Here is a 25,079-nt window from a genome sequence, read left to right as displayed (position 1 = left end):
CCGTTGAAAAATTCATAGGGGCCATAGAAGTTTTGGATCAAGATGATACTGTTTTTTCCCTTCATCCATGTCTGTGTGATCTTATTAACAGTTTGGATTACAAATAAACATCACTGTGGGCCTTAGGAAGGTTTCAATGGTGTGGAAATCATTATTCCCACTGTTTCCTATTGTGCGGTCTATTTGATCATTAAATATATTTAAAATTTAGTATTAACACCTAAAATGATCCGGAAAAACTGATGGACGGCGTGGATAAACCAAAACAATTCAAGGTGGGCCCCGCATAGTTTACACAGTAAAATAAAACATACTCGGTTGGTCAGTACGAAATCCGATCTCGCTGCTTGTTGGAGAAGTTTTGTAATTTTTTTATTAAATTTATATATTTTTTCGTTGGGTCCCACCAAGTACTACTGCTCATTTGCCTTGCATATCAAGCAACCTTTGAACTGCATCTCTCTCTCCCCGCAACCCTCATGGCAAAGGGATCATGATTTTCAGCATACCAGCTCAAAACTCATGTGAGTTCTTATCAATTCACTCCCTTTTCTATTTTCATCTATACTTTTTATTTCTAAAAAATTACAAAAATCCCATTCCCTTTCTAATTCCGAATACTAATCTCTTTCTATCTTTCTATCTCAAATGATATGTTCTTTCGTTTATATATATAGAAACGAAATCTCAACGGTCGTCTGTTTTTGAAATACATGAACTGTTATGTTTCTGATTTGAAAAAAAGGAAAAGAGGATGTTGATTCATTTCTGTTTGACACTACTCATTTGAAGTGGGCCTTTTTATAGAAACGGAATCATAATTATCTTAATAATACTAATTAATATCAGTATTATCATTATATAACTATATGTGGTCTGCTTTTGAATTTTTGCCTTAGTAACAGCTGTTAAGGCCGTTTCTTCCCTTTTGCTTTAGTAGCCAACGCCCAAAAAAAAAAAAAAAACAAAGGTTAGAGAGAGAGAGACTTAAATCCAAATGGGTTTTTTCTCACTAGTGTAATCTCTCTCTCTCTCTCTCTCTCTCTCTCTCTCTCTCTATTTAAGTTATCTCTCTCTCTCATACACACACAACAGCCTTCATGCACTACTTAAATTAGAGTAGGGTTATTAAAGGTGTAGGTTTTGAGGCACCTTTTCCTTTTTCTCATTGGCTTCAGTTAAAGGTGGAGGGAATTCTGGTGTTTTCCATGGCGAAAGCAGGTTTATAGCTCAATCTCACCGTGACAGTTTATTCTTTTCTCCTCTCTCTCTCTCTCTCTCTCTCTCTCTCTCGTCCCAATTTTCTTTTCTTACTTGACCCATCGCCTATTCTCAAGAGGGCGATTTTCATCTTCTCTAATTCTACTGCTTTTCGTCTTTTTTCAATTGATGTCCGGTGTCGAATTTCCTAGTTTAGATCTGATTTCGGTTTGAGCAAGGTCCGCGGTTCACGGGCTTTTAATTTATTTTTATGTATCTATCGATTTCGTTTTTTTATAAGCTTTCTAGTTTCATATAATATTGAAACAGTAGTTTAATAAAAATAATATAGGTCTTTTTCAAAACTCGATTTGAACAAGATTGGAGTTGATAAGAATTGGATTATTTTGATGGGTTTTCTTTGAATTTCATTTTCAGTCAACATGCTCGAGGAAATTCGGACGTAGAGTGCTGAATTAGAAGGGAAGGAGGAGGGGATTGATGCGGAAAAGAGAAGAAATTCATTAAAATGATGAAAACAGACATCTAGTTCACATGAATTAGCCATGAATAAGAGCAATATAGGTTCAATTAGCAGTTCTGATCTCATCGACGCAAAGCTAGAAGAACATCAGATGTGTGGATCCAAGCAGTGCCCGGGATGTGGACACAAGCTCGAACGGAGACCGGTATGGAAATTAGATTTAAATTTAATTAATTTATTTTTTCGTGCATGAAGATTGCAAAAGGAAATTAAAATATCGATGTTTTTTTGTTTTTTGTTTTTCTTAAAAAAAATATATTTTCATTGTGTTTGTTTGAATTCAGTTGTTTTAGCTTAGCTTTTGAATAATGATGAAGATGAGAGAAGGTTTTGGAATTGCAGGATTGGTTAGGGCTTCCAGCGGGAGTGAAATTTGATCCAACAGACCAGGAACTGATAGAACATCTAGAAGCGAAGGTTGAATCTGAGCAGTCGAAATCTCACCCTCTGATTGATGAATTCATCCCTACCATCGAAGGAGAAGATGGGATTTGCTACACCCATCCGGAGAAACTTCCAGGTCAGAAACCATCTCTCTCTCTCTCTCTCTCTCTCTCTCTCTCTCTCTCTCTCCATACATGTTATATATATTAGGGTCCCATGCATGGTGATTTACAGATGGAGCTCGCTGTCTTTTACCCATTTCCACTCTCTCTCTCTTCCTCTCTCTTCCTCTCTCAACTGGGCCATTTGTAGACATTTTTCCATCTTGTTACATTACACCCGTCCACCACATTTGATTTCTAATGCCTTTCTTCTCTCTGTCTTTTACCCATTTCCAGTCACTGTACTCTCTCTCTCTCTCTCTCTCTCTCTCTGACACACACACACACACACACACACACACACACACACACACACACACACACACAAACACGCAGCTAGGCCATTTGCAGACATCTTTCCATCTTGTTACGTAACACCCCTCCCCCCCATTTGATTTCCAATGCCTATTATTCTCTCTCTCTCTCTCTCTCTCTCTCTCTCTCTCTCTCTCATACACACACACACACACACACACACACACACACACACACAAACAAACTCACTCAACCGGGCCATTTGTAGATCTCTTTCCATGTTGTGACATTATGCTCACCACCCCATTCAATTTTCTAATGCCTCTCTCTCTCTAGCTAGTCCATTTGTAGACATCTTTCCATCTGTTTATATTACAACCCACCACCCCATTTGATTTTCCAATGTCTGTTATTCTCTCTCTTTCTCAGGTGTCACAAAAGATGGTCTGAGCAGGCACTTCTTCCACAGGCCATCAAAAGCCTACACCACAGGAACAAGGAAGAGAAGGAAAATACAAACAGAATGTGACTTACAAGGGGGTGAGACCAGGTGGCACAAGACAGGCAAGACAAGACCTGTGATGGTCAATGGCAAGAAAAAAGGCTGCAAGAAGATCTTGGTCTTGTACACCAACTTTGGCAAGCATAGGAAACCTGAAAAGACTAACTGGGTCATGCACCAATACCACCTTGGCCAGTCTGAAGAAGAGAAAGAAGGTGAACTTGTAGTTTCCAAGATCTTCTACCAGACCCAACCCAGGCAATGCAACTGGTCTGATAAAAGTGGGCCAGGAGAAGGATCTGACCATAGAAGGGAGAGTGGGAGTGGGGTCTCTTCTTCCAAAGACGTTATTAGTCCTCTAGATGAATTAGGTGGTACTGGTCATGGGATTTCTGGCTACAGTACTATGGATATTCAGCAAATGAAGTCTGATAATTTCAGCTTTGCACCATTCAGAAAGAGCTTTGATGAGGTAAGGATTTTGAAACTACATTCCATGTATTTTCTCTTGTGGGGTCCATGCTTTCTGCAATCCAGCTTCTTGATCTTCTGGGCCCCACAATGCACTATTCATGCCCCCAAAGTTCCACCAGACTGGAAATCCTAACCCTTTGATAACCTGGCCAGGAAATGGACTGCTAACCAAAAAAAAAAAAGCACTGGGCCCCACCTTCAGCGGAAAATGGGACAAGGATAGGATTGGTTAGATCAACTGTCTGGATCACCAAACCCCTGGCCCACATGTTGGAATTGATTACTAAATAAACTATACATTTTCAGTGTCTGCGAACCTAATAATCTACCCACATTACGTACATATACGTAGTAGTTATTTACCGGCATATACATGCGTATACCTTTGGAGGAACCATCAGGAAACCATTAATTGTATCCATACTCAATCATCCACCGTCCATTTGGGAAAGATTTTGAGATGGTAGACTGTCTTAGATCTTTAGGTCCTTTCAGCTATGGACGGTGGATGATCAAACCTACATAAAAAGATGTCATTTTTTATTTTTATTTTTCCGTTCGTGATCATCCTTACAAGCATCAACGCGTCAAGATGAGATTTGGTCAAATTCATCCGGATGTGTTGTAATAAGATATGTTGGGTTCCCCTTGGATGATGGATAATGGAAAAAAAATAAAATGAAATAGAATATTTTAACCCTTAGATCATACAAAGATTACGGTGACCGTTCATATTCAAAGAAAATGAGCCAATTGATTGAATGGTTAAAATAATCCAATTGAGTGCTGTTTCTTTTTTCCACCATACAAAGTGATACTTGTCGTGTAAACGGTTTGGATCATTGGAGGATGAACCAAATTCAAGGCTAAAATCTCGATGTACAGTATTTCAATGCATCAGGATGTACACGAGCAAACCTCCGTCAATATATCTCAGGAAATTGGACAGGGAACCATATGATTTTTAACCAGTTTTAGCTCCAAATTCCAACAAACCATACAAAAGAAGGTTTTGGAAAGTTGGCTGTACTTTTCAACAGAAGTGATTCTACCCACTTATTTTATTCAAAGAAATCATGCCACGTCAGTAAAATTCTTCTCATTTTAATTTATTTTTCTTGATGCCACAAAAGCTTGAGAAATCAGGAAAAAATAAAAAGAAAAAGCTCTGATGTCTGTGCTTTTGTGTACACTCAAGCATCTGATAACACACCCCCCATTGAATCAAATACACAAAAGAAAGCAAACCCACATCAGCCATTTACTTCATAAGCAAAAGGAACGGTTTGGATCAATGGTTTTAAGTAGACTCGATCATTGTGATTTTTGGTCCTATGGCCCATTTTTGGAGCTGATGATGAATGAATGGCTTGGATCATCATAATCTGGCCTCACTTGTAGACTTCCATTCTTCTTAGTGGACTGTATTGCATTCCATACACACCACGGATCTTTCTCCACCAACAATGCAAGAATAGTGTGAAAGAAGATTATTCCCAGCTGTTTTATCTTTATCTTTTTATTTATTTATTTATTTTTTGTAATTCTGGTGAATATTTTGGACAGGTGGGAATGGGGGATGCTTCAAAGGCAAGGGAGGCCTCATCTCGCACGTGCGAGGAGCATGAGGAGCACGAGCACCAGAGACATCACATGACCCATGAGCAGCCCCACCAGCCAGTTGCAACAGCAGCCTTCCACGTCAGCAGGCCTTCAAACCCCATCTCTACCATCATATCTCCTCCCCTCCACCAAACCTCCATTGTGCTTGCTGATCCCTATCACCATGTCCCCAGGATCCTCCTCCAAGATGACAAATTCCAGGTATGTGGATTAACGGCTTCCTTCATTGCAATTCACCACCGTACACGTGGTTGTATGGTCAGTGTATCCCGACCGTCCATCTTGTCCATCGATAATTCTGTAGATGGCCCATTTTAGAAGGAAGACAGAAATTAACGCTGGGCGCCCAATCATTAATCTTTGACTCAACGGTAACGGCAAAACTGAATCAGCGGTGGTCCACCTTCATTGAAAACAAGGTGTATCAATGGTACATATTTTCTATACCGTCGATCATATGGACGTTCTGGATTCACGAAAGACGGCCATGTCTATGGCACTGAGTTGCAACGAATCAATGCGGGTTTGCTGCGACGAACACAAAGCCGCCTTGTGTTTTGTGGGGGGTATAGTCTGTATCCATTCCCTAGTGAGTGAAGATCTAGTTCCCAACCCCAGGACAATATTACACATCATATCAGAGATCCTCTTGGAAATGGACGGTGGATAATGGACTACATCTACTGAATCATGGTGTGAGAAATTATAGTCCATTTCCCACAAGTGGACCCATGGTTCCTCGATCTCATGGCGTAAGCGGAAGATAGGGGATGACCCCAAAACAACTCTTCCAGATTAGAAGATCCTAACAATCAAATCTTTGGTCTTATTTGTTTATTTATTATTATTATGGAAAGTGGCTGCATATTTTGTTAACCTGATTAAGGGTGTGATTGGTCCATGGAATTGAACTGTATTAAATGGGATTAACATCATTATTGCACAATGATTGCAAATCTGGAAATACCATGATATTGTAGCCATCCAATTTCATGTATGGGATAAATTTTTTGCTAAGGGAAAACACTGGATTAAGCAAAGTCATGTTTGGTGGACCATGGAATTGTAATCAATGGACCAAATTCAAAACGGATGTCATTCACTTGTACACATATATAAGCAGAATGTCATATGTAAACTGTGTATATGGATGGACAGTGTGGATAAATACATGCATCAATGTGGGGCTCACATGTGTAGTGTATTTCAAAATTTATTGAAATCCCGCATGGGCCCAAATGCAATTCCATCCCACCTAATCCCAACCTTTCCCATCCTCTCCAAATGCTGGATGGAATTGCACGGAACCAAATGCAATTCTATTCCACCTAATTCCCTCTAATACCATGCGCCAAATGACCCCTAAAGGGTTATATGAGTACCTAGTCTGACTTATTTATAGGAAATGTCCATCAAGCATAGGGCCCATTAGGGCAATGTTCTGGATCATAGTCTAAAATTCTGAATACAGATCCCCTGCTTGCTACAAGCAGGAAATCCCTGATTGTTGCAATTTAATTGGTCCACATCATCATTGATGTTGTCGGCATTGCTTCATTAAATACAGTGTGTGATGATGTGGTCCAGGTAAATTGCAACAAGCTGGATTTTTCTGCTTTTGACAAGCAAATGATGCAAATTCAGTCTAAAAGTCTAAAGCATGACTCAACTCGAAAACTCAGCCGAGTTTCTCATAAACTCGTATGAACTTTTTTTTTTTTTTTTTTTCAGTATTAAATATTTTTAGCTCTAACAATATGTAAATAATGTTGAGTTGCACCAAGCTGAGTTAGGTTTTATTGATCTTTTTTGAGTCGAGTTGGGGTTTTCTCGTGTTTTGACTGAGTCATGACTAGATTGTTTGTTTTTTTGTTTTTTCTTAAGGCCTGATCAAATTTGGTTGAGTTTTTAAACTATGGTTAGGATAAACGAACCATAGAGCCTAGGTGGTGGGGCTGGTCCATTTCTCAGCTGGGGTGTTTACCTTTTACAATCTAAGTTTTTTATTTAACAAAATGCAGCAGCACCAGCAACAACAACATCAGAAACTGGCAGAAAGATCTGGTTCATCTGGGCTGGAAGAACTAATAATGGGTTGCACTTCAGCTGCTGGCATGAAAGAGGTATGTTGTTTAAGCTCCCCTACTTTTATATCCCTGAATTCCATGTTGCTTGCCTTGCATTGCATTCCTCCCAACAACATCCCCTCACATCAGACAAACAACAGCACCTTTAAATAGAAAAGACAAATACAACCCTAGCTTTTCTTTTTTATAATGGGCCAGACTCCCGTGATAGTTTCACTACCTTTCTGGGAGCTGTGTGTGACTCATCCTCGTAAAAAATGGCACTGATTTACACATATCCAGACCATCCAAATTGTGGGTTATTTCTGGATGTACCATATGTCTAAAATCATACTGACCAAGTAATTCTAACCATCCAATGAAGTTTTTAAATGGATGGTGAGAAGTAAGATAATGTGCGGTTCAAAATCCAAGGGAAAAGTTAAATAGTTATTGTTTGCTTCATAATGTAAATTTTGGGTGATGATCCATCTACAATCAGTGATTCTGATGGTCTAGATTGATGTACAACTGTTGCATGTGTACGGTTGGTTACTCACCTCCATTTCTTAAATGGTGATAAACTGACATGAGAGTCTTGCCGTTTTATATATTATCGAATGAGACGGGAAGAGACTATCAGAATTCCTTTTCATCTTTAGGCAGGGTTTTTTACATGGTATGGAGGAATTTTTCCAGTATACTCCGGTTTCGGTTTGTGAGACTAGGGCCCATGGATAACTGATCCGGACCGTTGTTTTGTTGGTACCCAACATGGATGGACCTTGAATCAATTTTTTTCTTTATAGAAAAACCATATTATTTGATTTTGTAACCTGTAAATAGGCGGTCCAGAAGAGAAACTGCATTGGTCGTCGTTCATTTGAAAAAAGAAAGACCGAGATTGCTGGTTAGCATCTTCCATGAGATACTTTTGCACCATGGTGCATCCCAGTGGGGCGCAACAGACCAACGGTCAGGATCATTACTCAACAGTTCCACTTACACAAGTATAAGTTCGAAGAGTCGTGCTAACCCCACACGCACCTCTACTTGCAGACACACGTGCCAACCTGGTACTAATGTAGCTCATCTAAGCCGTAATTCAGATGGTGGGCCCACCTGGATCTTCCCCCCAAGAAAGTCGAGGTGGTCAGCTATCAGGTAGGCCGTATGTCTTTGACAAAGTTGGACGGTCTAAAAAGACTTGCAAGTTTGCATGGGGCAATCCATTGTTCCCTAACACCTGAGGCATACATGACAGCTGACCAGATTGACATTTTGGCATAATCCACCCACCTGACACACGGCTAGGTTGTCCTACACACGTGCACCCACATGTGTGGTACGTGTGGGGCTAGAAAACCTCATATTGGAGTATGGATATTAATACGCCTTCACACAGCCACTGTATACGTGTGACATGCATGTATCCCAATCCAGACCGACCGAATCATGGGCCCTTTCGTGGATTAACCAATACAAAAGTCCAACTGAATGAATGATTCTAACTGCTTGGTTGGCTGCAAACGAATTTGGTGGTGGATAAAAATAAAAGCATCAACGCTCCAGATTCAACAAAAAAATGTCTCTTCATCATAGGTTTGTTGAGGTTTGCTAATCCCATATGGGAGTGGGAGCAGTACACATCCACACATTGCACACGTGTCATAATCCACACATAAATGTTTCGATTTTCTGGCATAACAATCAGGCGATTTCCAATCTCAGGTGGACCGCCGCATATCCAAGGGAATGAATGGCTAGAAAAAAAAAAAAAAGACTGTTAATTTCCTTTGTATGATGTGGCCCATATTAAGAGTAAAACTACCCAATTTATAAGGCAGAAATATTATTTTCAACCTCATTGAAAGCTCAGATCTCATGCACGTGTTTCACATTTGCACATGTGCCCACGTATGGATGTGCACAGCTCGACACGTGCATGGAATTAGTAAACCTCCAGGCTAGGTTTTTCCTACAAATCTGATCTTGGGTTTGCACCCTACAGCAAGTGCCCACAATTGGACGGTTTGGATCGGGGCACACATATGCCACATGTACATTGGCCATGTACATGTGTATGGATTATCATTTTCTACAGAGCATCAACTTCAAACAGCCATAGCAATTTTGTTGAGAGAGACAGAGAGAGAGCTTAGAATTTGAAATAAAGGAGATTTTCTTGGTGGGTATTCTGTAGGCTGGCTATAGGCAAAGGCATGATTCTCATGGTTGATTAGAAAACAGAAAATGGGCCTTTTCTAATTTAAAATAATAGAAAAAAACTTTGTTTTTTGAGCCTAATTTCTTTCTAGGATTGTGTTTTCCAGTACATCACAAAACTAGTAGCCATGAAAGGAAAAATCTTTAAAAAATAAAGAAAGAAAGAAAGAAGTATTCTTTGAAATAAGATAACAACAGAACCTTCCTTTATTTTCTTTAGAAACAACAAAAAAGTGAAAACCTGAAGCTTTTGTTTTTTCTCATGGGGTGGGTTTCCTTTATGGACTAGGCCTTACAAAAAACATGAGCCTATCTTGATTTTCAAAAAGAAAAAGAAATAAAGAGAGAGAGAGAGAGAGAGGACCTTTTCCATGCATGGTTTTGTTGCAATAAGCATGCAAGAAAACATTCATTCCCCATCATCTCTTTCATGAGCAGCTCCTAACAAAAACTAGAAATCCTACTCGACCAAGACGGAAAAACAAAACCTAAAAGAAGGAACAAGTACTCGATGCTCTGGCAGACTATGATGATCCATATGCATGCACTAGGTCACTTTACACGTGGCATGTTTATGTCAATCCAGACCTTCAAATATAATAGCAAATAGATCTATTTGTAACCGTCCAATTGGTGACCATGGTATGGATTATCTGATCAATCTGATTCCTTATCTATACCCCCAAGTGCAGTGGGACCCACCATTTGGATGGCTTGAGGTATATTTATTTCATGTAGAGTGACTGTACGGAACAACTCCTAAAAATAAATAAATAAAGAGGAAAAGGCACGTAGTCTGTGGACTACCGAAATGAATTCGTACCCACTTCAAACAGTTAGGTCCCACACTGTATAGGCCATTGATGGTCCTTTTCTCTGTACAAACGATCCTTACCATCCAAAAAAAAAACTTGAAATCTAAATTGTCAAACATTCTTCATTTTAACTGTCAATGGATCGAATGGCTGAGATTGTCTGTTGTGACCATACTTCACCCGTGGTCAATTCATGATGGTGTGTTCTACCTCTTGAATGGTTGACCATGCCAGTGCGCATGGCCTAATCGGTGGATTACAAATTCACCTACTAGACAGGACCTCTCAAAAGGGAGTTCTTTATCAATGTATAGTTTAGTGGGTTTTATAGGCTGCATCACGTCTACCATGTGGGCCATGGGTCCCACCTTTGGATGGCTCACTTTCCAGAGATCCAGGCCATCCATCAGCTAGTGTACACTGTGAGCTCTTTATCAATGTATAGTTTAGTGGGTTTTACAGGCTGCATCACGTCTACCATGTGGGGCATGGGTCCCACCTTTGGATGGCTTGCTTTCCAGAGATCCAGACCATCCATCAAGTAGTGTACACTGTGAACTTGCCTTGGATCTGAAATTATATTGGTTGGTTGGTTAGATCGATCCCACTTGTTTATGACCCAAAAAAAAAAAGAACAAAAAAAAAAAGAAAGGAAGAAGCTTAGGAAAAATGTCCAAAAGGCTCAAATTCAACTTACGTTTAGCTCACTTAATGAATGGCTCACAGTACGAGTTACTTAATGAATGGCTTAGATCGGCCCCACATGTGCCATTGTACGGTGGGAACCAGGACCCACATTCTAAAACACCCTAGTTTATTATTATTATTATTATTATTATTTAATTTTCAGCAACATATTCATTGAAAAAAAAAAAAACCCTAATTCTTTCATGCATGCACATGTATTGGTGTTGGTGTTGCAGGACTCATCAATGACAAACCCTCAAGAGACAGAATGGCTGAAGTACACCTTCTGGACTGACCCTGACAACCCAGATCATCATGGGTAGGAGCACATTAGCCCAACCACAAAAAGGAAAAAAGAAAAAAGAAAAAAAAAGAAGGAAAAAAACTCTAACATATATCATCATCATCAGTACTTGAAATTATCTAGCAGCTCTTTTTCAAGAGAAGAAGCTAAAGACCCATCTACGGCTTCCTCTTTTTTCTTCCTTTGGATAAGGTCTGGTGGTTCAACTAAACTAACTGTAGAATAATCCAACTTGGAAAGATAGAAAAAGACCAAAAGAAGAGAAGGAAGAAGGAAAAAAAAAAAGAAAGAAAGAAAAAGAAAAGAAAAGAAAAGCTGATGGTGCTGACAATAGAGAAGGCCAAAGGGCTAGAAAACCTATCAGACATGCATGGAAATCATGACTACCATCATTACCGTATCTTAATCGCCACCATATATTATTATTATTATTATTATTATTATTATTATTTTATTTTTTAAATTTCTTTACCATGTGTATTATCTTTCCTTTGTGTTCAAACTTCAAACACATAAACCAAAGGGTTTGTTCAAAAGTAATAGGTGTTGTTGTAGCTGCTACTGCTGCTTTTTCTTCTCCTGAACTTTTTGCCGAAAAGCCGCAGGAAATTACTCGAACCCAGGTCATGCCTCGCCAGAGGCGGGTATCACTAACCAACTAGACCCTCCAGCTGGGTGTATGTGTTGCTTCTGTTTTTAAAGGGTGCGATTTTTAGGGTTTCATTGATATGAATGTCGGTTTATTTCCTTCTCCATTTTGAGAAATGGAACTTTTGGCTATGATTCAGCAATTGAAGTATAACAATTACCATTCTGTCATCTATTTTTCGGTTTTGTCACAGAAAAATGATCACCTGCAGCCTGCATACTGATACCGTGCACTTTCAGCCGCAAAAAGTCCAGATTTTTTTAAAATACTTTTGTGGCCTATTTGAATCGTAGAATTAAATGATATGAAATTACATTAGATGGAATTAACACCATTATCGTGCAATCATTATATGTCTGGGAATACCATGGTATCTTGACTGTCCAATCCCACGTTTGGGATTAAATTCTTCCCTCGAAAAATACCCGGTATTAAGTGAAGCCTGCATTTGGTGGACCATTGAATTGTAATCAATGGACCACATTTCACAACTATGCTAGTCACTGGTGCACACATGCAACTTGAATGTCATGTGTAAAAGGCACATATGAATGGACAACATGAATAAAACACAAGCATCAATGTGGGGCCCATAGATGTAGTGAATTTCAAAACTACCACAAATCCTGCAATATTTATTATTGGCTCGGGATGATATAATACCAGAATTAATCCAGTCATTTCTATCATTTCCAAATGCAGGATGGAATTTGCATGGGACCACATGCAATTCCATAGCACCTAATCCCACCTAATGCGACGCACCAAAAAATACATTGTCACTCCTGCGATGTAGGCAGCCTGCAGGTGATCAGTTTTCTTTTTTAGATGCATTTTAAACTCCTTTTTTCCTATTTTATTTTCATTGTTCCGAAGATAGTAGGCCCCTTTAATTTCTCTATAGTTTTACAAGTTGTCTAAATCCCTGAACCAAGTGGGAATGGGGCGCCATCAAGGAATTGCATTGAGAAGAAAATGCTAACAAAATGTATCATCCTTTTGAATTTGGACTACTGACTATTTTACTTTCTACCATTCATTTGATAGTTGCTAACTATATGCTTAGGATTGCTTGATTAGTTTCATTTACATAGTCACGAACTGGGTGCTTGTAAATGCTTGAGTTGTGTTATGGTAGGGCCTATTTAGTTTTCCAATTATAAGGGTAAATGGTTGTAAATGGGTAAATGATATTCATTGGATGTCTTCAATCTGTGCATAAACATGGGATTTTGGTCGATCAAATAGACTGCTCGATCAATCGAGAGAACCTTGGATTAAACAGATTGGTCTCTAGATAGTTTTAGACATGTTCGATTAATCAACTTAGAGGATTGATTGTTTGAGATAATTTGAAAAAATTAAGTTAACTCTTTGGACACTTTTGAGCATGTTAGATTGATCGAACATGGAGGCTCGATCAATCGAGGGTTGCTCGATTGATGTCGATTGATCGAAGCTTAGATCGACGACACGTGTAATTATGCATAATTGCGTGATTTGTTTCCTATTCCGGATGTAACACTATATATATATATATGGTTGTAATGCGGGGTTAAGATATAATTAAGTAATCTTAAGTGATTGGAAGCTTGTTCTAGAAAGAGGCTAGTGAAGGGATTTATCTGGTGAGACAAGATTTTTGCATGTTAGTTACTTCTAATTTATTGTAATTCATTTTCATAGTGAATTTGCTTATCTTTTTGTCATGGTCTTTTCGCAATAGTTTTTCATGTAAATTCATGTGTTCTTTATGGTGCTTTGTTGTGTTTATCTTTCGTTTACGTGATTCAATTTTGGGGTTTGCTTTCCCGATACCCAACAAGTGGTATCAGAGCTTACATTGGGATTTGACTTTGAATCTGAAATATGACGATATAAGAATCTAAAGTGAAGTATGAGATAAAGAAATTCACTGGAAAAAATAACTTTGAACAATGGAAGGCGAAGATGAGAAGCATTTTAGTTCAACAAGGATTACAACACACACTCTTTGGGAGAGCGAAGCGTTTTGAATCTATGAACGATGAAGAATGGGAAGAACTTGATCTGAGGGTGATATCATCGATTCCATTTTGCTTGTTTGCCAATGATGTCTTCTATAATGTCCTTGATCAGACGACCATCATAGGGCTATGGACGAAGTTAGAGAGTTTATACATGACGAAATCTCTATCAAATTGTTTATAATTGAAAATGCAAATATGTGATCTGAATATGGTGGAGGGGTCAGATCGCGATGAGCACATTAGCACCTTAAGTAAATTAATTTGCAAACTGACGAGCATAGAGGCGAAGATCAACGAAGACGATAAAGCCCTTGTCATGTTGACGTCCCTTCCGGATTCCTATGAGAAATTTGTGGATACTTTGTGTCATGGTAAAGATACCTTGGACCTCGACATTGTTATCCCATCGCTTATTTCGAAGCAATTGAGAAGGAGGAACGGTGGTGAATGTACATCTACAAGAGCACTGGTTACTGGGGGAAGAATGTTTGAATAAGAGAAAGGGAAATCATGAATGAGGTTCGAGTCAAAGAGTGAAGGAAAGTTGAAGTGCTGAAGTTGTGGAAAGTTGGGGGCATATGAAGAAGGGAAGGATTATCGGAACCCTAAAACTCAAAAGGGAGATAAATAAGATGATTTGCTAAGAGAGGCTAATGTAGTAGAATCCAGTGAGGAAGTAGGTGGTTATGACGTATTGATCGCATCCAAATCTGGGTATCTTATCAATGAGTGGATTTTGAATTCAGGGGCTTCATACCTCATGATCTCTCTTCGAAAGTGATTCACATGTTACAGCGAGTACAATGATGGCTAGGTGTTTATGGGTAATGACATTGCCTGTAAGGTGGTTGGTATCAGAAGGTTAATGAGATTGAGCATATCTTGAAGGATGCGAGACACGTTTCTAATCTAAGGAAGATCTGATATCTCTAGAGGCTCTCTAGGCACTTGGATACAAGTTAAACGAATTTGATTGTGTTCTGAAGGTTTTTAAGGGGACACTCATCGTTATTAAAGCATAGTGGAATAATAACCTTTATAAGTTGATCGGAATACTATATCGGGTGGAGCTATAACGACTGTAGTAGAGTCCGCATCGGTACATTTGTGGCATGTGCGCCTAGGCCAAATGAGCGAGTACGGTAGAAATATACTTTCTGATCGTTTTTTGATTTTTGCATTTTAAAGTGTTAAGTTTAATGTATGTGAGTATTGTATATATGGTAAACAATCACTGTTGTCTTTTAGGTCTAAAAAACATGTGACTAAAGGTGTGCTCGATTATATACATTCGTATGTATGGGTGCTGTCACCCATTGTTTTTGAAGGGGGTCATCATTTTTTATTACATCCATTATGATTTCCCCATAAATGTGTGAGCATATTTTCTGAAAAATAAATTTGATGTTTATGTTACCTTTAAGATGTGGAAGGCAATGGTAGAAAAATAGTCAGGATGAAAGTTGAAAGTGTTGAAGACAAACAACGGTAGAGAATTCACTCTTAGGAAATTCAATCAGTTTTACAAAGATGATGGGATAATGAGGCATAATACAATAAGGCATACACCAGAGTATAATGATGTGTAAGAACGAATGAATCAGACTATCTTGGAGAGATCCTGCAGCATGTTGAGTAATGCTGCATTATGAATACTCCAGAGTAGAATGGTGTGTAAAAACAAAATGAATCAGACTCTCTTGGAGAGAGCTCAAAGCATGTTGAGTAATAATGCAATGAGAAAGGAGCTATTAACTAAGGCCATCAATACAGCTTGTTATTTAGTGAATCGGTACCCATATATAGTCATATATTGTAAAATTTCAAAAGAAGTGTAGAGTAGTCATGATGTACACTACTCAAGCCTGCGAGTTTTGGTTGTGATGCATAATCTCATGTATCGTCCATTGAAAGAGATAAAGTAAACTAAAGGGAGACATGGCTGGGCTGCAATGCAACCCGATATGAAGGCGTACCCTTAAACTCTTCTCATATTATTTCGAAGTTTCATACATGGCTTTACGAAGTAGGGAATGTCATGCCAATACTCGATAGGAATTCAACGTCAGAGCTAATAGGTCTAAAGACCCTGGGCCTTTCTCCCATTTGTTCTCCTTCGTTAGAACATGTACAAATAATTAAATGGAGGAGACCAAGGTTCGACAACTTGAAGCTTAATGTGGATGGCTCCTTGAGAGGAAATCCGGGATCAGGCGGGGGTGGAGGGTGTGCGGGGACCATTGAGGTCACCTTATCTTTGCGTTTCACAACTTCTATGAGGGAGCCTCCAACACTGTGGCTGAAGCAAGGGCCATGCTCAATGGTATTCTTATCTGTTATGAATTGGGCCTACATAACATTACAGTAGAAATTGATTCGTGTATCATTGCAGATGTGGCATCCTCTGATTATGATAAATGCCCCTAAAACATCTAGCAGTATATGGGTCCTATTATTGACAAGTAAGAGCCCCTCCGCCTCTCTTTTTCACATACTTTGTAGGGGGATAATTCAGTGGCTGATGCTTTAACTAAGAGGGCTAGCGATGGATGCCTGAACAAGATTTATTCTAATTATTTAGATCTTCCTAGGAAAATCAGGGGCCTTCTCACTTTGGATAGTGCAGGTATCGAGTCTCTTCGTCGAACCAGAAATTCAAAAAAGGGGATTGGATAAGTTGGTTTCTGAGTTGTCTTCTGCGGCATGAGTTTTGATCATTACTACCTCTCGTCTGTGGAGCTTCATTGTCCAGCTTCTTTTGGTTGTTTTGACCCTACCTTTTGGTTTGGATTTTCCTACTCTGGTGGTTGGTGAGGTTGATTGTGTTCCCCTGTTTCCTTAGGCTGTTTATGTTTCCCTGTCTCCTTTTTTGTTTTTTTTTCCCGTTTCTTTGATATGATAGGTGAGGCCTAGTTTTTTGTGTGAAGCCCACCTGAAAGTCTGCTTTATACATTGTTTTCTCATCTCATCAAGGATGTAGGGCCGTGACCTTTTTTAAAGTATACATTTGTTGGCTATGGTAATGGTGTGAAGATATACAAGTTGTATGATCGGGTCACACGAAAAATCACAATGAGCCGTGACGTCAAATTTGATGAGGATTCCTTGTTCCATAAGGATAAATACAAGATAAATACAAGGAAGCAGAGAAGTCAATAGTGATTAATGTTGAAATTAAAATTTTAAGAGATAGGTAAATGCTAAGCCACAAGAAAATGTACAAGAGCATGTGAAATAGCCATCTGTGAGGAAAAATCCACTAAGAGATCGCAGATTGCTGGTGAGATATATAAATAACTCGACTATTGCATTCACTCTCATTATAGATGAGAGGGATCCATCTACCATTCACGAAGCATTGGAAGATAAAAATGCTGAGAAGTGGATAGTAGCGATGCAGGACAAAATAGACTCTCTGTAAAAGAATGAGAGATGAAAGATGGAAGCTGGTGGAGCTTAATTCCCATTAGGCATAAAGTGATAAGATATAATTATATTTATTGAAAGAAACAAGATAGGTATAATGCTAAACTGGTAGTGAAGAGTTATGCACAGAAGGAGGGTGTTGTTTTCAACGAGATTTTTACAGCTGTGGTCAAGAAAGTATCTATCAGATTTGTATTGACGCTAATTTCCTAATACAATCTGAAACCAGAATAAATGGATATGAAGATTGCTTTCCTACATGGGGATTTGAAAGAGTAGATTTACATGAAGCAACAGAATGGTTCGAGATATAGAGATTTGAGAAAAATGTTTGAAGGTTGAAGATGTAGTTGTACGGCTTAAAACAATCACCTATGCATTGGTATAAGAAATTATATGCTTTCATGGTGTGCCAACAATTTACCAAAAGTAAAAATGATCATTGTGTCTATTTCAAGGCACAAGGTGATGGAGAATTCATTGTCCTGGTATTGTTTATTAATGATATGCTTATCACTAACCATAACATATCTAAGATCAACATATTGAAGGTTCAGTTATCAAGGACATTTGAGATGAAAGATCTATGTGATATAAAGATGATTTTTGACATTGATACACACACATACACAAAGATAGAGAGATGAGTAGGCTACAATGTCTTAAGCAGAATACCTTGGGAAGGTATTGATAAAGTTTGGGATGGACAAGGTTAAAATAGTTAGTATACCTCATGCTGCTTACTTTTAGCTTTCTTCATAGCAATGTCCTACGACGGATGGAGAAAAACAATTTGTCTCGTGTGCCCTACTTAAGAGTAGTTGGCAATTTGATATATGTCATAGTGTCATGTAGTAGGTGTTGTGAGCATATACATGTCAAACCCCAACAAACAATATTGGGAGATAGTGAAATGGCTACTTCGTTACATACTAGGTACAACGGACAACGTCTTGACATTTGAGATATCTGAGGAGAAACTAGTAGGTTATGCGAATGACAATTATGCAGGAAACATGAACAATATAAAGTCGACTTTCGAATATTCGTTTGTGCTAGCAGGTGGAGCGATCATTTGAATGTTGAAGCTTCAGTATATGGTTGCTATTTTACAACAAAAGTTGAATTTATGGTAATGACGAAGGCATTTAAGGAAGGTCTTTGGTTGAGAAGAATGATGAACGTACTTCGGCTTTAATAGGAGCCCGTACCAGTCAATTGTGACAACGAAAGTGCGATCAATTTAGTAAAGAACTCGATATATCATTCTTGTACTAAACATATTAATGTTCATTAATTATCATTTTATCTAGCATGTGCTTGAGGAGGGCAGTATTAAGATCCACACAAGCGTGGATTGATCTGGCGATATGTTTACAAAAGTTGTTTCGACAGATAAGTTTAGGTTTTGCTCAACTTTTTTAGGCTTGATGGATGGATGAATGAAGACGAATTGTGCACAAAAAGTGACGACGATGTTGATACTATGATGAATACGATTGAGGATGGAGCTTGGAGTTGTGGATCATGATGATTGAAGCCATGGTGGAGATTGTTAATTGAATGTCTTTAATTTGTGAATAATCAGGGGGGTTGCGATCGATCAAACAGACTGCTCAATTAATCGATAGAACCCCGGATTAAATAGATTCATCTCTGTACAGTTTTGGACAAGTTTGATTTCGATTAATCCAACTTGGAGGATCAATTGATCAAGATAATTCGAAAAAATCAAGTAAACTCTCTGAATACTTTTGAGTATGTTCGATTGATCAAACATGCAGACTTGATCGATCGAGGGTTGCTCGATTAATGTCGATCGATTGAATCTTAGATTGACGGCGCACATGCTTCTGCATAATTGCACGATTTGTTTCATATTTTAAGTGTAACACTATATATATGAGTATAATACCAGCTTAGGGTATGATTAAGCAATTTTAAGTGATTGGAGGATTGTTAGTTTAGGGTTTTGAAGGAATTTATCCATAGAGACAGAGTTTTTGTATGTAAGTTTCTTTTAATTTTTTATAATTCATTTTCACATTGGATTTGCTTGTCGCTTTGTGTCATGATTTTTTTCCGTGAGAGTTTTCCACATAAATTCATATGTTTTCTGTGCTACTTTGTTGTGTTTATCTTTCATGTGTGTAATTAGATTCGAAGTTTGCTTTCATGGCACCCAACGAATAATTATTTAGTCTTATAATTGTATAGTTACATCATTTATATTTGACTGCAATGATGATTTTATTGTATTGTTTGTTTCAAAATCAATGCAAAATAATAAATGTATAACATAAAAATATAATGATCATGACTTTACCAACTTCCTTTGCAAATGTATTAAACTCTCCATTTACTTGGCATTTCATAGGAAAATTGAAAATCAAACAATCCCTTGTATACATGACCCATCTACAATAACACCAGAATTTAGATGGTCTGGATGGCTGTGCATCAGTGCCGCACATGAAGAAGAGTAGCTATCATTTTTTAAATGGTGCAGGACTAACATATGGGTATAGACACAACAGTGGTTCAGGACTAACATATGGGTATAGACACAACAGTGGAGTGCGTGTTTGTCGTGTAGCAATAAAAATGCCGGCTAAATTTCCACATTGTGTTGAAATTTTTGTAGGCAGGAGACAAAAGCAAAGGCTGATGTTGATGTAGAATGCGATAATCACCACATGTGAGAACATGTTGATTTCCCTCATTCCAGCAATCGGCCCTTTGTGTTCTCGCATCTCAAAATATATCACAGAGGCACAATTGGGAGAATATATCCTGTCCATTCATCTGGTAGTTTATGCTGCTATTGTGCCATGGACAAAAATAATTTTAGTTTCCTGATTACGAACGTTTATCTAGCTGTTACGAGAAAAATGGACAGTCAAAAGTAAAAGGTCTGCTAGTTCACCTTCAACTTACAAGTGTTCTACCTGATTTTTGGTACACAACATTTTAAAAGTGTGCACTATCTGATGAATGGTTTGGATCACTGACACATATGCTGTATTCTCTGTGTTTGACTCGTTTCTGCTCTCTTACCAGAGGGCCTATTGTATCATGATTCCATGAAAAAAATACGTTGACGTTTCCCATCTCATAAGAAACTCATGAGGCAGAAATTACGTGAAATGCAACCCTCTAGGCAGAGAATACGTGGGTTTTTAGTTTATCAAGAGTGGGTTCTGTGGAGATAGATAAATTGATATATGGTAGAGCCATCTTTCTATATAAGAATTGGAAGTGATGTCCATCAATCTGAACTGTCCAACGAATGGTCCATGTTATGGATGGATGATGTTAAGAGAATCACATTTACAAGAAGACCATAGTCATCACTTATTTTTACTTTTCAGCCCTTAATGTTGACCATTAATGTTTTTCCTGGCCATTGTAGATTTAAAGTCTATTGCTTGGATGGTTAGGATGATCCAATCCATGCATATCTTGAATCAATTTCCATATACAGAAGGTCCCACTTTTTGTTAACCATAGGACTCTCCTTCATAGAAGTACGACGAAAGTCTTTCAATTTATGGCCTAAAAAAAGACGGTTAAAAAGAGATAGATCAATGGTCCGGATTTAACTAAAACTTAGGGGCATGGTCCATCTGCAGTGGGAGACAACAGACGAACGGCCTGGATTGCATAACCATTGGTCTCACTTGTCATAGCTGAAAACCCATGTATTGTGTGGAAAGAAGTGTATTATCCTCGGCCCGTGGATATGTATGGTATCATTAGCTTTTGAGTTGGTACATGTGGGGCCCATTCTTTCGGCTCCAGTACAGATGGACCATGTCCGAAAAGTTCTACCGCATTCGAAGGCCGTAGCCGTTTCCGTTGAATGTGGTTTTATTTTATCATTAACGGTATGTTTCCCGGAAATTGATTCAAGGGTTGAGATTGTCTGCAACATTTCTGAAAAATAGTTCAATCAGGACAGATCCTATCAGATGAGCGGTCTGGATCATCAAACCATGTATCCCACTTGTACGGACCGATATCAACGGAATATATGCATGTCCTTCGACCCGTACAATTCCTCAGCTCCTTTTCGAATGACTTAGTTTTGCTTCTGTGGCGACACATATACAACATGCATTGCCTCCCACTGGGCCACATATGCTTTGATAGGTGCGTTGATTGGAACCGTCCGTTTTTCTTTAATACGATAACTAAGCTATCATACCATAACAATGCTTGAATCAGGAACCTATCCTTCGATTGTTAGAGGTGAATATGACCCATCAATAACTTTCTTTCCATTGTCTTATATTCGTCAACAGATAGCGATCGTCTCAATCATTACTTCAGATTAATTTTATGGTGATGTCCTTTGTGGAATATATTCCCCACCATGGACGGTTCCGATCGTGTGAAAACGGATCATGTAGGCCCCAGTGGGCAGCGACACACGGTGGACTCTTAGTCGCGAACAGAGGAAAAACGAACTCTTTTGGAAAAAGAAAGCTAACCGATTCTTCTCGGAGAAATTCACTCGCAGCACTGCAAGTTATAGTGCTGCTAGTTGAGATGGGACACTTGGACGGTCTGAAACATTGATCCAGACCGTTCATTATGTCAAACATGCATTTCATGTACTACCATGAGTAGATCACCGAAATATGAAAAATATTAACCATTCCTTCAAAAAAAAAAGACCTCTTTTGCTGGGCAATCATACCATCCCATCCACGTCTTTGAAAAGGGATGGCTATAAAAAAAAAATACAAATAGAAGATAGATTAGATCATCTGATCAATGCTAATTTTTTCATGATAGTCCAAGAAATGTGCTCTGAAGTGAATAGACAGTTCAGATCGATCAATTGTACTATCCGAGTGAAAGAATACAACTAGGAGCACTATAACTTAAGGTGCTCTGAGAGCACTGTAGCATTTCTCTTCTTATAATAACAGAAATCACATTCTAAGGCACTCACTTTGGCTTCTGTTACTCGGAAAAGGGTGGCTCTTTGTTACTTTATTCTATTCTAAAACCCAGCTTTTTCAGTAAGGATGGCCCACTTCTAACAGTCTTTAGAGAGAGAGAGAGAGAGTAACGTGCAGTGCATGGCCTGTTAGCCCTAGCTTTTCTTTTAATGGACGTGCATGAAAGGAAGCTATCATGGGGTTTTGGTATCTTACTCCATGGGCATGCACCTTCATTGTAGTTTCTTGTAAGGAATAAAGAGCAGAGAATAACCTTTCATATCTTAAAATGACTAAGTAGTCATTTTTAAATAACTACAATTGTAAATGTTGCTTTTAGATGGTCAATCACAACAACCTATTGATCAGAAAGTTAGGATCGTCTGATCATTGCAATATTTTTGGATGGCCCACCAGAAGCTGTCCAATGAAATGGACAATTGGACAGACCTGATCAACTCATTTTTGGCAATAATCCTTTTGTTTTTTGGTGGAGATGGATGATCTAGATTACATATATAGGGCATGAGGAATATTACAAGTAATGGGATCATGTTGGTTCTGGAGATTTTGCTCATTTTATCAAAGTCGTGGAGAATCTTAACACTGAGCTGTGAGAAGATGCCTTTGGTTTGATATTTTTGACTCAAATCAAGATAATTCACCTATGAGAGAGAGAGAGAGAGAGAGAGAGAGAGAGAGAGAGAGAGAGAGAGAGAGAGAGAAGAATGGAACAGAATGTGAGGGGTGTCTCTTTCCACATGCAAATGGAAAAGGGTGCAGTGTCTTGTTCAGCTCATGAAAAGCTGAAATTCAATCTCTTTCGCTTTTATGGGAAGATTTCAGATGCTTTCCAAAGGGATTCCATTGAGTTATAGCAATGCTGTTTGGCCTTCCCAAATGCAGATTTGGTCCCATAAAGAAGTTGCAAGGGGAATTGGGTAGTGGGTGTGGGAATATCAGAACATGGACCCTTCTTTTCTCTTGATTCTCTCCTTCTTATAACCTCTCACTTCTTTTTGTTACTTTCTTGGCAATTTTCATCTACCTCACATATATTATATCAGAATTAGATACACCTCCTCAAAATTTTCTAATGTTGCCAATACCTCCCTACTGTTACTCTATCTTAGGACGCATGAGAGGATTCTGTACCAAATGACAAAAATACCCTTTTTCATTTGGCACACAAATGTCTACTGATCAGTGGTTAGAATGAAGCAACCGATGTGATTTTTGGAGCTCTTTACCATGTATGGTAGGGCTCGCGATTTGAAGTAGTTGGATTGAGGTATTCTCATGCCACATGTACAATAGATTCACGCAAGGGTAGAGGTATATGAATACCACATGTACAGTAGATTTGTGAGAGGGTAGTTTTGTCCTTATATTAATCTGTAAATGAAGATAGTAATAAAAGTATCATTTGCTCAAAGTTAGCATTTGGTAACAGACGTTGGTTTCTTGTCTTTGGGTATTTGGAATGAATTTCTCAAATAAGGAGAAGATTTCATCTGCAAAACCAAGAAAGAGAGGGAAGCATATTACATTATCATGTAAGGGAGGAGGATAAGATGAGTGACTGATACTCGGGCACTAAGATATTATACACATGGAAACTAATGAAATGAAATTGATTAGTGAAACTTGTTGATTTAAATTCAGATGGAATATAATCAAGAAATATTTATTTGATTTTCTAAATGAATAATTGGCAAATATTTAATTAAGATCAGTCAATAATTCTAATTCAACAAATAAATGCTTATTAATCAAAGCTTAAAATTTTTAAATCAATGTGAAATTTGAAAACAAGTATATCTAATGTGATTCCTAATAAATTTGAAATAATTTGATTGATGATTTTATAAAAATGAAATTACAACTCTTTAAATAAGGTATTCAAACTAATTAAGACATAGTTTAAGACTTAGAATCCAACTCAAACACCCTAAAAATGTGACTTACAATAAATAGTAAACTTAATATTTATAGACAAAATCTATTCCTACTAGACTTCAGACTTCGTGGTTTTTTGGCCAAAAATATTAAGTTTCTAATTTGGCCTAACCATGTTATTCTCTTAACTCAAATGATCAAAAGTTATACTCGAACTAAAACTTACTATTTATAATAAAAATAAAACTAAATGTGACTTTTGAACGTTGATCCGATGGAATCTCGTAAATCCAGCGTAGGCAACCCGGCGCAACAGGTTGGTTGGCTTAAGTAGGTTCTCCCGATTTACGAGATATGACTGATTTAAAGTTCCGACAATCCGGATTGTTTTCGTCTCTGATCAGACCTTCTTGGTCCATCTTTGTCGTGAAGGTGTCTGCACCTGCTCTATATCATATTCCTAAAACTAGAATAATATGATTGAACTAATATATGCCATGTGTAGGATATCAAAATGCCCGAGCATCTACCCTCACACTTTGCCTTTTTACAACTTTAGCACTCCTACATTTTGCAAACTGGTACCTCTTCTCCACCCGCGTTGCACCTGCCATGCCCCATTATTACATATAGAGGGTCTTCACTGTAAGTTACATGGGTTAAAGTGTCGTTGTGATGTGGGCTACAGTAGTTTGAGAACTGGGAGTAGTCGTACGTGTCCCATGTTATAGGTCTCGTTGTTAACGCACGTGTGCAAGATCCAGGATGATGGTTAGACGTTCTCCATTCTGTAAGTGCATGGCCTCAATCAAGCTGCTCCGTTCATCAGTGGGACATGCGCGCACCTTGAACGCAGATAGTAGGTCAGTTTTAATTCCTTACGTACACTTCGTTTGTAAACGTGTG

At 38.3% G+C, this 25,079-nt stretch overlaps 1 protein-coding gene across 5 annotated transcripts; it reads left to right on the top strand.

Moving 5' to 3' along the window:
* Positions 1–500: 500 nt before the first annotated feature.
* On the top strand, positions 501–20,216 carry LOC131216856 (NAC domain-containing protein 75). Of its 5 annotated transcripts, none has more exons than XM_058211465.1 (8): positions 501–524; positions 1,639–1,889; positions 2,087–2,264; positions 2,974–3,518; positions 5,087–5,344; positions 7,165–7,266; positions 11,174–11,256; positions 19,970–20,216. In XM_058211465.1, the coding sequence occupies exons 2-8, from the start codon at positions 1,767–1,769 to the stop codon at positions 20,025–20,027; spliced, it is 1,347 nt and encodes a 448-aa protein (XP_058067448.1). In that variant the 5' UTR covers positions 501–524; positions 1,639–1,766; the 3' UTR covers positions 20,028–20,216. The 5 variants fall into 5 exon arrangements, with proteins under 5 accessions (XP_058067448.1, XP_058067430.1, XP_058067451.1 ...); XM_058211447.1 differs by lacking the exon at positions 501–524 and adding an exon at positions 1,063–1,221; XM_058211468.1 differs by lacking the exon at positions 501–524 and adding an exon at positions 1,063–1,221 and having other exon boundaries at positions 7,168–7,266; positions 19,970–20,215.
* The last annotated feature ends 4,863 nt before the right edge of the window (positions 20,217–25,079 follow it).

Source organism: Magnolia sinica, chromosome 1 (assembly GCF_029962835.1).
Source record: "Magnolia sinica isolate HGM2019 chromosome 1, MsV1, whole genome shotgun sequence".
Classification (NCBI taxonomy): domain Eukaryota; kingdom Viridiplantae; phylum Streptophyta; class Magnoliopsida; order Magnoliales; family Magnoliaceae; genus Magnolia; species Magnolia sinica.
The sequence above is the reverse complement of the archived record's forward strand: the minus strand, read 5'-3'. Positions and strand labels throughout refer to the sequence as shown.